General features: G+C 39.1%; 2 protein-coding genes across 3 annotated transcripts in view; both read right to left on the bottom strand.

The window, feature by feature from the left end:
* Positions 1 to 60: 60 nt before the first annotated feature.
* emd (emerin) lies at positions 61 to 3,237 on the bottom strand. Of its 2 annotated transcripts, none has more exons than XM_057363002.1 (8): positions 3,122 to 3,237; positions 2,309 to 2,392; positions 2,122 to 2,217; positions 2,000 to 2,031; positions 1,874 to 1,908; positions 1,654 to 1,695; positions 1,161 to 1,208; positions 61 to 1,046 (listed from the first exon to the last, which is right to left on the bottom strand). In XM_057363002.1, exons 2-8 carry the CDS (start codon positions 2,388 to 2,390, stop codon positions 830 to 832), a joined length of 552 nt encoding a protein of 183 aa, XP_057218985.1. In that variant the 5' UTR covers positions 2,391 to 2,392; positions 3,122 to 3,237; the 3' UTR covers positions 61 to 829. The 2 variants fall into 2 exon arrangements, with proteins under 2 accessions (XP_057218985.1, XP_057218984.1); XM_057363001.1 differs by having other exon boundaries at positions 1,874 to 1,911.
* Positions 3,238 to 4,412: 1,175 nt separating this feature from the next.
* flna (filamin A, alpha (actin binding protein 280)) overlaps positions 4,413 to 13,054 on the bottom strand; it is a 36,239-nt gene continuing 27,597 nt past the window's right edge. Inside the window, 18 exon segments of the mRNA XM_057363016.1 lie at positions 4,413 to 5,523; positions 5,651 to 5,854; positions 6,398 to 6,616; positions 6,714 to 6,890; positions 7,076 to 7,208; positions 7,880 to 7,995; positions 8,082 to 8,219; positions 8,303 to 8,569; positions 8,655 to 8,777; positions 8,875 to 9,027; positions 9,105 to 9,308; positions 9,401 to 9,562; positions 9,654 to 9,827; positions 9,923 to 10,051; positions 10,160 to 10,300; positions 10,374 to 10,473; positions 11,599 to 11,685; positions 12,596 to 12,843. Coding sequence (XP_057218999.1) covers positions 5,339 to 5,523; positions 5,651 to 5,854; positions 6,398 to 6,616; positions 6,714 to 6,890; positions 7,076 to 7,208; positions 7,880 to 7,995; positions 8,082 to 8,219; positions 8,303 to 8,569; positions 8,655 to 8,777; positions 8,875 to 9,027; positions 9,105 to 9,308; positions 9,401 to 9,562; positions 9,654 to 9,827; positions 9,923 to 10,051; positions 10,160 to 10,300; positions 10,374 to 10,473; positions 11,599 to 11,685; positions 12,596 to 12,843 — 2,960 coding nt within the window. The 3' untranslated portion in view covers positions 4,413 to 5,338.

A 13,054-nucleotide genomic window follows, 5' to 3' on the forward strand; every position in this document is an offset into this window, starting at 1 on the left:
CTTGATTACTATATGTTAAATCAATTCTGTTGAAAAATGACGTTTTCTGTCAAAAGATTTATTCAAGATGCTTCATACAAAATGTTTCAAACTTGTTTCAGATACAAATGTCAATATAATGCAAAATAAAATGCTGCATAACACTGAATGGAGAGAGACGGTCAATAATATGCAGTATAGAATCTAACATTAGGAATTTACAGTAAACAAGGGGGAAGCATAAGAATGCTTAAAAATAATGTTTAAATTTGTATTAATATTTTTATTTAAGTTTAATTAAAGCAATAAGGAACTCAAGACTTTGCTATATTGTGAATATACAGTACTAATGGCCAAAGGAGTAGCAATGTTAAGCATGTTATGCTACACAACATTTAGCCATAATAATATTCTGTACAAATTAAATTTTTTGCTCCGCATTAAATTCAGTGGTACATACTGAACCTAATCAAAAATACAGTTTTAACAAAGAAATTAGTGAATAGAACTGACCTCGTACCACATTATGGTCCAAGAACACGTGTAACATGCATATTGCCAAAAACATGTTATTTTCAGTTTATAATACGATTCAAAATAGAGTAAAATACTTTTTTAAAGTTTTTAATAAAATTGAGAATGTGCATTTTTTTATTTAATCATATTTTACTTGTATCTCAAAAGTTGTGCAAAACATTTTTAATAAACTGGAATTACAAATTGAACAACTGGTATCAAATATAGCAACATAAAAAATACACAATCTGTTACTGAACAGAACATTTTTGGTTATTTTTAAACTGAATCAATTTCGGTAGATGACGAACATCTAAAATAGCTCAACAGTATTCTACTGAATTTTTTTAAAGGGACCTTCTTCTTCAGGCTCCATGGTCGAGTACACGTAATAAAGAAATACAGCAATGACAAGAAACACCAAGACACGAAGCCACCCCGGAACACCGCCAGATTTGTTTTCTGAACTGGCACTTAGCTGGCTGGTTTTGGAAACTGATGGGCCCGGCGGAGAAGTCTGATAGGTTGCTCGAGTTTGGCTGATAATGGGCCTTGAAAATAAATAGGAATGAGATTTTATTTTCCAATGCTGTTGCAGGATAAATCAGAATACAATTATATTAATTCTTACAATGATTATAAAAAATCCATAAAATGAAACTCACTTTTGGGTGTAATCATCTCTAAAGTTAGTGTATTGAGATGATCTTGTACTGGGGAGAAACGTAAATGCAGTTAATCCATGAAATCAGTAGGTGGATTCTAAGCAATTTAATGATAATTACGCTACCTTTGAGTCAAGTTAAATGGAACAAAAACAATTTTGTTTACACTTATTTAAAATAATTACTACATTAACATGTAAAGGACACCAAGACTTGCTGTCACACTTTTTACTCTGCTGAATATTTCTCAGGAGCATTATTTCTTTGGAGGATGGAATTGACTATTCTCTGTCCTGTAGAATAGTGCTAATTTTAAACTAGGTGAACGAAACCAATATACACAACCACTGTTAAAGAAAACATGTTTGTGTAACTGCACTCTAGTCTTGACTCCAGAAAATAATACTGTTACGACAACTTTCCTATGTGACAGTTAGCCCCAGTCTTCCTTACGCAATACAGATATAACAAGGAGATGAAAAATAAATCTCACTCGTGAGCAAAGTTTGAATCACCAACTTTTGACCTTCTTATGCTGGAAAGACATAAAACGGAAGTATATATTTACTACAGATATGCAACAATTGTATTATATAATTTGTGACAGCTGCAAGCCATTTTGTTGATATAAATAATTGTAATGTGTTTTAAGGGTATTAAACATAAAAAAAAAAAACTCAACTCAATAAAACTCAACAAAACAAGGTACTTACACATCCCCAGATCCATCATGCATAGTAAACTGCTGCTGCTTTTCAAAACATGAAAAATGTCTTATTTATAAACTGCACAGCTCTAACACACATCAACAATTCAGTTCGTTTCTTAAGGATACTTACAGGCTGATAAGTAACATATTCCACTTCTTCCTCTATAAAAACAAAATAAAACATTGTCAGTGTAACTACACACCCCAAATACAGATGATGACAAAGCCTGTTTTATCATTCTTAAGCCTTACGTTCTTCTCTGTAGAATGTCTTGTCAGATGAGGATGGATTAGTGTTTTTGGCCATGGCTTCTTTCAGTTTCTTCTCATAGAGTTTCCGTGTGGAATCTGCAAAACAAAACCAACATGTGAAATACTGCCAAATCATATCAGGCGACTTTTGCCTTTGATAAAATTTAACTGGTGCTGGTTTACATACCTACTATGGGTCCATGTTTGATGCCATATTCATCGAGCAGCTGACCGATCTCTTTATCAGACTTATCACTTAGAGAGGCCATGGCTGAAATAACCAAAGTATGATGTTTACCATGTTTAAGATATAAAAATATGATTTATTATTGAAAAAATATTTTTAATAAGGAACATATTTCTTATTTACAAAGCAAGTTATTTTAACTCAACAATTTGAAGGTAACTAATAACTCTGTATGGGCCTAATGTACAGTACAGGACAGTTTGAGTTAGAAACGAAACAAAAACAGGCAAGTTAAGCTCTTTTTATCTATAAAGTAAAATTAGCTTGGACAAAAACAATAAAAACGTAGTGATAAAACAATACGCACTGGATGAAAATACACACGAAATAATAGCCGTTTTAGAAAGCTAAAACATCTGGATCTTTCACACATTTGCAAAGTAACGTACAACACAACAGCTGTAAACTCGCCAGTCGGAGGGTATCTTAACTTGTTACTGTGACCAAAATTCAGGTTTCTTACGCAAAGGCCTAACGTAAGTACAATCTTTTGTCAAATAGATAGACATTAAAATAAAACATATTTAGAGAAAACCACTTTAATGGCTGCAGCGGAGTTTTTCAGTCGAGCAAAACGTTAAGGGAGATGTATTTCTGGAGCTAGCATGCGTCGCCACTTCAAGAACGCGTTTAGCAAGATTTAAGATAGAAAGGGAAACAACAGCTCTACATTAGCTATAGTTTGGTGTGTGCTAACTCCTACACATAGCCAGCTTATGTGGGTTAAACAACAATATTCCATAACTAATTTACCTCAAACGCTTCCACGAACTGATTCAGGAGGAAAGGCGCTATCGTGCGCTGGGGCGTGTCGCACTCATGAGGAGGAGTCATCACTTCCTGACGCCTAGTCCTAACCAGTTTATAACGTCAAGAAATATTTTTGTCTACACGGTTAAATTCAAAATGCTTTGCAACATGTCAAAATCATAGTTAAATATACTACTAGAGTATGTTCTTTGATTTAATCATATTTTTATCATATAATTTGTATACATTTGTACATTCTGTACAAAGGGGCGGGGTTTACAGTCACAACGCAATGAACAAACCAAAGGTATTCAAACGCATACATTTTGCCAAGGTGTGCTCTCACGAATTGCCACTGTTTTGCATTGCAGAACACCTTTGCAGAAACTTTTTGGCGAAATTTGTGGTTCAAAATACAGTGTGTTTATACGTTTTATTATCATTTCCTAACAATTTAATATAAATGAAATTTAGTCTCTGGGTTTGTAAAATGTCTACTTTCGGTGGTCTGATATGAAACTGAAACATACTCTTGAGTTTACATGTAATACACTTGCTTACCGAAGGGGGCGAGAAAGTGTGTCATATTTGTTCTGGGCTTCTGGTGTTGGCAACATGATTCGGCTGTCAGAAATCAGTACTACTAATAATAAATAATCAAATGTGTTTTTATTAATGACACCATATCAGCATATTTTTTTCGTCTTTCAGTGTGCACGACATAACGTCCGTTTTACAGCTGCGATCCGTAAGTAAGATTTTTACCTCAGCGTTTAGCCGTATGATTTCGCGGGAATTGTCATTTTGACATCTAACTTCAACCCAGATGAAGATAAATACGTAGTAAATGAGCTTTCAATTCTTATGTAGAAAACTTTTAAGACACATTTTTGAACGAGTCTTAACTTGAAATATTAACAAAAGAAACCAGATTTGGAATTATTTGGATAGTTTCACCATAGCATAACAAACAGTGCAACCTATGCAATAATTTTTTTTATTTTCTTCTGTTATATTATGTAAATGCAAGTTTAATATAACTGACATTTAAAAAAATATATTTTTTTTATGGCAACAAACAGGCAAGTTGCACAGCAGTTTTCCCAATAATCAAAACATGCAGTTAAACTAAAATTGAGTTTCTTAACTAAGGTTTGCATGTCATTTAACACTACATGTACTGCAACAGTACTTTTACTTTTAGGTTTAGTGATATCAATATAGGGTTGCATTGTACTCTTGGATCAAAGTCACATTGCTTACTATAAGTTTAGACAATGAAATTGACAGAAAAAATAGTTAGGACAACTTTATTGTTTTATCAAAATACTGTAACAGTCACAACTTTTATGTTTTTTAGACAATTAAATTTTTGTAAAATTCTGGAATACTGATTACACATTGACAACGGAGCACAAAGAGCTAGAGAATTGACACGTGAGAGCAAATAAGTGAAGTTTTGCAAAACAAAATATGTTAAGCTTCCAAGTGAATTTTTTTTAATGACAGACAAGGCGTAAGAAATCATGCATCAATAACATTCCCTTCAATACACCTCCAACCAAATGGCACAGTATATGCCTTTATTCTCTCATGCAATCTCCCTTTGGTGTTTAGAAAACCATCTAAAGCCCTCTATCAAAATGGCCTCCCAATTTTGACATTACAATAAATTTGACCATGCTGACATTTTATGGAAAGGATGTTTTAAACACAAAGAGAGAAGGTCAAACCCACAGAGCTTCGGCACCAGTGTTACATTGTGATGAGTACAAAGGCCACATAGCGTTAAGCATCACTTCACCCAATTGAAGAGTCAAAGAAACAAATCTGTGCCGATCAAGCAAATGAATCACCGCCACTTTTCCTGCTTCTAGCAACAGCTTTTCTGTACAGCTAAAGCTGAAACAGCAGTCTCCTAAACCAGGCAATAACATTGTAGCAGCTACACTGTGTTGGAGACAAGTAACTGGTGTAAACCTACACAGGGAGCAAAAGCCACTAGGATCCTTGAATAAAAAAACAATGCAGCAACAGGATCCAAGTATGACTGGTATACAGTGAAAAGGTGCTTTTCAACCATCTCTAGCTTGGAAGCTGAATAGTGGTGTAGGAAGATACTGGATGAGATCATACAGAAGAGAATGACAGTGAGTTTTCAGTGTTTATGAATTTATGTTTAAGACACGGGCAGAGGCCTACAATGGTGTTGGAGGGCTGTTAGACAGTGATGTGGTACGGGCTGCCAGGGATGTGCTCATCTCCCCATTTGACCACCAGGATGTATTCTCCTTTCTCCTTCAGCTGGTAGGACACATTATAGAGACGGTTACCCAAGTGTTTCACCAAGATCTCTTCGCAGGGCACTTTGGGTCCATCCACTCCAACCAGGAGCATGTTTCTCCCTGTGGGGATTGATGTAAATTTATAGTTACATATTTGCAATTGCAAATCAGAACAGATTTAGCTAGTTCAGCCACGTTCAATACGTAATTCAACATTAAGTTAACTCTGTGTGTTTCTGTCCCATACCTGCTTTACTACAGTCCACGCTGAAACTGTTCTTCTGTCCTATAAAGCCCTTGTTGAGCCCCAGGCCTTTAGCAACTACTCTGCTAGCATCGGAGCTAGCCCAGCCTGGTCCCGCTTGCTGGCTGGTGGTTACACTGCGGGTAACAGGGTCAACCAGCACTGATGAAGTCTCGTGCATGCTGTGGCTATTGACCAATCGAGAGCCTGAAAAGACAAGTTTCAATGTTTAAAACAAATAAGGGACATCATAAGGCATCATGGTGGTTGGCAAGATTTTAACTTGATCACAACTAGTCAAATTTCTGAAATTTCTCATCCAGATATTCTGATGATTTTGGTAAAAAGAAACAAGCAATAATCACAATAAGTGTAAATAATCAGCGAAACAGCATATATTTTAGAGACACATTGCATTGAGTGTAGTCATGACGTACTACAACTGTACTCAATTCACTCATCCCTATGGGGTGGTTTCCTGAACGGGGATTAAATCTAGTCCCAAACTAAAATCCATTTTCGAGCTGTCGTAACTGAAAACGGCTTGCACGGACATCTATTAAAATATATCAGTGCCACGGTTTTGTCTCAAAGTGTGCACACAGTAATGTTTTTTGTAAGGCATGTTTTTAAAAACGACTTTAAGACAGGACTTGGCCTTAGGTTATATTACGACTTTAATCTAATCCTTGTACAAGAAACCACCCCTATATCAATCAAAAACTAAACCTTCAAACAAGATTTTTTTACCTGTAATTTTAGCTTTGAAGGGACTTCCAACAATATGGTACGGTCCACCATATTTGATAGAAATTAGGTAGTTTCCAGGTGCCATTGGTGTGTAGGTGACCTTGTATCCCTCTGGGCATTCGTGACAGTCCATCTTCACCTTGGAAGGCCCATCAATTGTCACTGCTAATGCACCTGGACCAGCTGAACTTGTGTTCACAGTGAATTCACATGGAGATCCTGGAAATACATCATTTTATAGAGTCATTTTATTACAAGCGCCCAACCAATAATTATCTTCTAATGAACAAATACAGCAACACAAACAAAAGAATACCAGTAGTGCCTCCTTCCAAGCCAGCTCCATATGCAGACACCATTCCTGGGTCTCCAGCCTGACCAGTCTCACCTACACGGATCTTGAAGGGACTTCCGGGGATGTGAGAACCGTTGAATTTCACATCTATTAGGTAGAGGCCATTCTCTCTGGGAATGAACCTCACAGCATACTTATCTGTTATAAGAGAAAGTGGGGGGTTAAGGTTTCACATCTTGCTCAAAAGCAAAACTGCTTAACAGCTCACATCTGCCTTGGCCAAAATGTTACCACTAAGCTTGCACCTGCAAGGCTTAAGTTGGTGCAAGTGTAAAACTAAGAGACCGTTTCTAATAACAGTGCAAGCAGGCCCCCATGGTTACCTTCATCGATCTCTGTGACACAGCACTCTTCAAGGGCTCCGGACGGGCTGTGAACTTTGGCATCGATGACTCCCTTAGCCCCGTTCAGGCTCACGGCAAAAGATGCTGGCTGGTTGACCTTTAACCCAGACTCCTGCATTCACATGACACTTCCACACTCAACTTCAAGATCAAAAATGTTTATTTCAAAGGTAAAGATCTAGTCCTCTTAATCCAGTACAAATCTATTATGGCTGTACATTTCTTACCTTTAGGCTAACAGGGTTAAAGAGAGAGGCGTAAAGAACCCCTCCCCAGCAATATACAGATACAGAAAGAAGAACGGTTCATAGTCAAGGTGCACAGACAAACAAGCCTCTTTTGTCCTCTTTAACCCTTTAGCCTATCGCTTCCAGTTCAATGAAGAACTGTCGGGAGCCTTTAGGACAAGGTACGAGAAATACAAACAGTCCTTCAGTATCCCACAAACCCCAGCATGGCCCTTCAACACAGCAGCAACAGTTAACTATGGCTCTATTTGTGCTTGGTGTGTGCAAATCTGAGTTGAAAAAACGAATCCATGTTGTTCCATGTTTTATTGTGAAAAATATGTGTGCTATCAAACTTTCTTGTGTGTGTGTGAGCTTGTGTATAATACGACATTACATCAAGTAACCTTACTGACTTTTCCTAATAATTTCATAATAAACAGTACCATGACAGAAAAATCTTGTTTCACCATTTCATTCATTGCAGCTGCTGTGTTAAAGGTGGTCTGAGAGTTATTTAGGGTCAGACAAATGTCTGTGTTTCTCGAAACCTCACCTGAAGACTGGCAACAGTGAGACGACGGGCATCATCAGAAGGTGAGGCCACAGGGACCACGAATGGACTGTCAGGGATGTGTTCATCATTGAATCTGATGGATACTTCATAATCGCCTGTAACGGATGAGGTTGAGTCATCTTACAACTAGTCAATTTTATAAAAACTTCATCCTCATGGTGAGAAGTTCTCTGGATCTCACCAGGCTCCTGAACAATGTAGGAGACACCACTGGATCCATCTTTGCGATCTTCAAAAGCGATCTCAGCTTTGCTGGGTCCCTCCACTGCAATGGAAAGCCCACCAGCTCCTGCTTCACGGGTCCAAATGCTGAATTCAGCTGCACACAGGAACATGATGCGTTAGGTGCCAAAACTCATTTCAACATGTACAAACAAATAAACAAACAGAAACACTCCCTGCCTGGTACTCCAGCCTCCGCTCTTTCTAGTCCAGGGCCTCCAGCACGGACCTTATGGGAACCTCCCTCTCCAAGAGGTCCCACTGTAAACTGGAAGGGGGATCCTGGGACATGCTGGCCCTGATACTTAACACTGACTGTGTGCACACCCATCTCCGTTGGAACAAAACGAATGCAGTATGTGTTGTTTTCTCCCTCCATGATCTCGGCCTTGTGTACCTTGCCGGATGGGCTGGTCACCTGGGCAGTCATGTCTGCAATGCTGATCTCTGCATGTCAAGTTTCAGATTCTGATTAGAGGACAAGCACTGATAATGAATGTTAATGGAGTTATTTTTCTAACAGAACTCTTACCAGGGATCTTAAGACTTAAGTCACACTGGCTGCCAACATTGGCCACAGAGGCAGCTCTTCTTCTGCGGGTGATGCTCTCCTTCATCCTACCCTCTCCTGTCACTTTGACTGTAAAAGCACTTCCTGCAGGGGAACATGTAGCAGGAACATAATGGGGGAGTCAAGTTAAACCCGTTTTTTATTAACCCAGCACACTTCTATTTCGAACACTTGTAAACACCTGGAACATGCTGGTCAGCAAATCTGATGTTAATGATGTAATTTCCTGGTTCTGTGGGGCAGTATGTGACTTTGCAGGTGCCATCTTCTTGATCTTCAGTGTTGATGTCTACCTTACTGGGTCCCTCAATGGACAAACTGAGTCCTCCATATCCTAAATAAAAGTATTTCAATGAACGCTATGCCCTATTTTTGCTTTTGAGATTTTCCTCTGAAGATGTACCCACTCACCTGCATCTCTGGTGTCGATGATGAATTCAGCCGGCTCAAACGTGCGAGCCTCACTCAGGCCCTGGCCTGTTACACGCACACGGCTGGCATCACCAATCTCTGACTGGTTGATCATGACAGAGATTGGGCTGCTGGGAATATGACGTCCATTCTTTTTAATGTTAACAAGGTGCTCGCCAATTTCTTTGGGCACAAAGGAGATGCCTGAAGAAAACACCAGAAATTAAATTAGGATGGGTCACTTTATGAATGCGGTTTCTTTCTACATACTGGCCTTCTTTCATTGTCACACTTACCCACATGCCCATTCCTTAGCATCTTCAGCAGGCATGGCTCTTCTCGGCCTGAGGGGGTGGTGAGAGATGCGGTCAACTGGCTGAGGTCCAGCTCACCGATGTCCAGAGGGATATCAGCAGCTGAGCCCACCTTCAGATGAGACATGCGCATGGAGTCATCACCTGTGGACAGACAGAAATGACATGATGCAGAACAATTAGAGCAAATATATGTATTTAGTATCTAAAATCTACAAGCAGAGCTTTAGGTCACCTGTGATTTTGGCCATAAAAGGGCTGCCAGGAATGTGCTTGTCATTGTATTTGACGATGATGTTGTAGTCTCCAGGAAGAACAGGCAGGTAAGACACAGTGCAGGTACCATCTTGATTATCAGTGCAGCTGATGTCTGCTTTCGATGGCCCCTCGATGGCCAGAGACAGCCCACCTATTGAACACACAAACCTCAATCAGACATTCTTCCCAGCATTAGGTGGAAAATGCAAAGTCATATAACATGGGAGCCAAGACCAAACTCTATACCTTCTCCAGCATCTTTTGTGTTGACAGTGAATAATGCAGGCTTGTTGACCATGCCATGGATTAAACCAGGTCCATATGCAGTCACGTGCCCGCTGTTGACATAATCCACATAGAACTGCAGTGGGCTTCCTAAAAGGGCAAGAGAAAATAAAATTCTGTGGCTGAATTCTGTAGCCATTAAGGAAAACTACATTCTATAAAACATAACTAGGTTGTTGAAACCACAGCCTCTTTTACCTGGGATGTGTATTCCGTCGTATTTTATGTCCATCTCATGCAGGCCAGCCTCAGTTGGGGCATATTTCACGGTGACTGTGCCATCCTTGTTGTCTATAATATCTGGCTTGGCCACTTTTCCAGAAGGCATTTTAACATCCCCTGTGGAACATCAGGTGTGTATCAGCATCTTCCCTCTGGAGGTTTCTATAGTTACGCATTTGAAAGTGATTACCTGTAATCTCTCCCTTCTGGATGGTGAAAGGAATGACCAAGTCAAAAGGTCTCAGTCCAGCTACGTCCAGTCCGTTTATGCCCATTGCCCGGTCTGTGGCCTATGAGAGAGAGACAAAAACCAAACCAATGAGGTGGACATTAACCTGAAGATGGCAAGCTCAAACTAAAACTAAACTTAAGTTTAAAACTAAACAACACCTACAATAGCATGTCTGAGGTCTACATTGTATCTAAACCTAATATGACTTTGTGTATTGCTGTCCTATTAATGTATGTGTATGACAAGCAACTTGAGTCTTAAATAGTGGCATGATAGAGTACGCATTAAGGATTCCTTCAGTCATAACTTTGTTGTGACATGTGGACACTAAAATCTATTTGTAAATTAACTTCGTCCTCAGAAATCAGAGATAAAACAGATTGGGGTAAAAATGCCATTAAAATTTACCAAAAATAATAATCCAAGTTAAGTGAAGATACAAGTCTGTATAGCATCGATATTTACAATCTCAGAAACAAGTGTTGTTAAATAAAATCAGGTGTGTACACAGTAAAGGTGAATACATCATTCCTAATCACTTAAGAATGTCAACTGTAAAATAACCGCAGAGAAGAATGTACCCCTATTAAGTTATTTTATGATGCTTATTGTTTGTAATTAAATATCATTAAAGCAGATTAAAAGTGGAAACACAGCAGACATGACAACAACTCCCTAAAAAAGAAAAAGTGAGATGGAAAACACATTTCTTAATGATTGATGAAGATGATGATGCATGACGATGCGACGCAGCGACCGACACTGTGAGAGAGAATGACATTCTAATGAGAATGCAGATTTAGTCTGTGATTGGCTAATCTGGAGAAGGGGGTGGAGTGAAAGCAAAGCAAACAAGACAACGTGACCAATGACGACACACAACACACAAAAAAACAACAAACAGTGTCCAACACAGCGTAAGCTCTACAACAACCAGCCATTTTGTTAAAATGTTGAGACATTTATTGCTTTCAAAATGGCTGTCATGACTCAAATGGAAGTGTATTTCACATAAACTCAGAACTATGGTAAATGATCAAATAAATATACATGAAATGCATCGTAAACCTGCAGGAAGAAACAAATAGAAGGGTGAACAAGAGAAGGACAAGGACTGATTGGGACTCAAATGAGTAGCAGAGGAGGTAATGCAGACGGGGAGGAAAGAGGGGCGTGTCAGTACCCATGGCTGGCCCATGTTGGGCGCGTAGGCGTACTGCCGGTTCTGGGTCTGCTGCATTAGTTGGTCAGGGGAGTCACCTTCCAAAGCCTGAGACAGGGCAACAGAATCAAAGATGTAATCCCTCGGATAACAAAAACACCTCTGGGTTAAAGCTGGTCAACCAGGAGGCAGTTTTAAAAGAATACTGCACCCAAACATGAAAATGTTATCATTTACTCACCATCATATTGTTCCAAAAACACAAAAGATGGTAAATTATCTCAATATTTAACCAATTTCACAGCAAAATTGTAACACGGGTAGTGACTCCACATCACTTGAGCAGCACAATTCACAGAAGAAATTATTTTTGGGGTGAACTATTCCTTTGAGATTTAAGGTAAAGTTCACCCAAAAATATATTTTGTGCTCAACAGAACAAAGAAATTCCTACAGCTTTGGAACAACTTGAGGGTGAGTAAATAACCTTTTCATTTTTGGGTGAACTAGCATGTTGATGCTTACCACAAGGAGTACAACTTTCAGAGAGCTCATTTTGAGGTGGATTAATTCTTGTAAATCAATAAGTCTATTGATAATACTGGTGTCATTGCCTTATGAAAGTATACAAGGATGTTCATAAATACATTTTTCATCCTGGTGAGCACTAACACGCAAATGACCAACTATTAATCCAGCTAAAAACTGGTCAACAACAAAGGGGTTTGATAACACCAAGTGCACCTGAATAGCACTGAGTGCAAAACAATGTTTAACACCACACCACTGGCCCAGAACACTACAGAACAAGTGACTACTGTATTTATATAAAGCGAAATATACAGAAGTTAAGCATTTACATTTTATAATGCACCCATGCCCCATTGACATTCATTGTAAAGCTTATTCTATCAATACACCAGAAAGCAAGCAAGGCTGCCTGTGTGGGTTTATGGCCACCGTGTGAAATGAATGATAAATGTACCGTAAATAAATTATCTATGTGGTATATATGTACCGTGACTTGGAAGGGGCTGTTGGGAATATGCTCTCCACCGAAGCGCACACAGATGACATATTTCCCAGGCTGGGGTGCCGTGTAGAAGATATCAAACGTTCCATCTGCGTTCTCAACAACATCCACATCCACCTCTGCTCCATCTGGAGTGCAGACCGTGCAGGTGACTTTGCCCTTCCCAGCAGCCTTTGCGTCCACAGTAATGACCGTCTGCTCTCCGATCTGAATGGTTGGACCAACTCCAGCTCCTGCAGAGTTACCAAGAACAGTTTAGTCAAATGTAAAAAGCAGGCAGATGTTTTGTTATAGGTAGTTTAGTACCCATCCCTCAACGGTTACATTCAACCATGCACTAGATGCAAAATATCTGGAGCATCAAGGCAACAGATGGGTTCAGAGAAGTGGGATCCATTTTTAAGATCGGAACCTTTATAAATTGGTAAAATTGTTGTCTAGACT

Source organism: Triplophysa rosa, linkage group LG21 (assembly GCF_024868665.1).
Source record: "Triplophysa rosa linkage group LG21, Trosa_1v2, whole genome shotgun sequence".
In the NCBI taxonomy this organism is placed as follows: Eukaryota; Metazoa; Chordata; class Actinopteri; order Cypriniformes; family Nemacheilidae; genus Triplophysa; species Triplophysa rosa.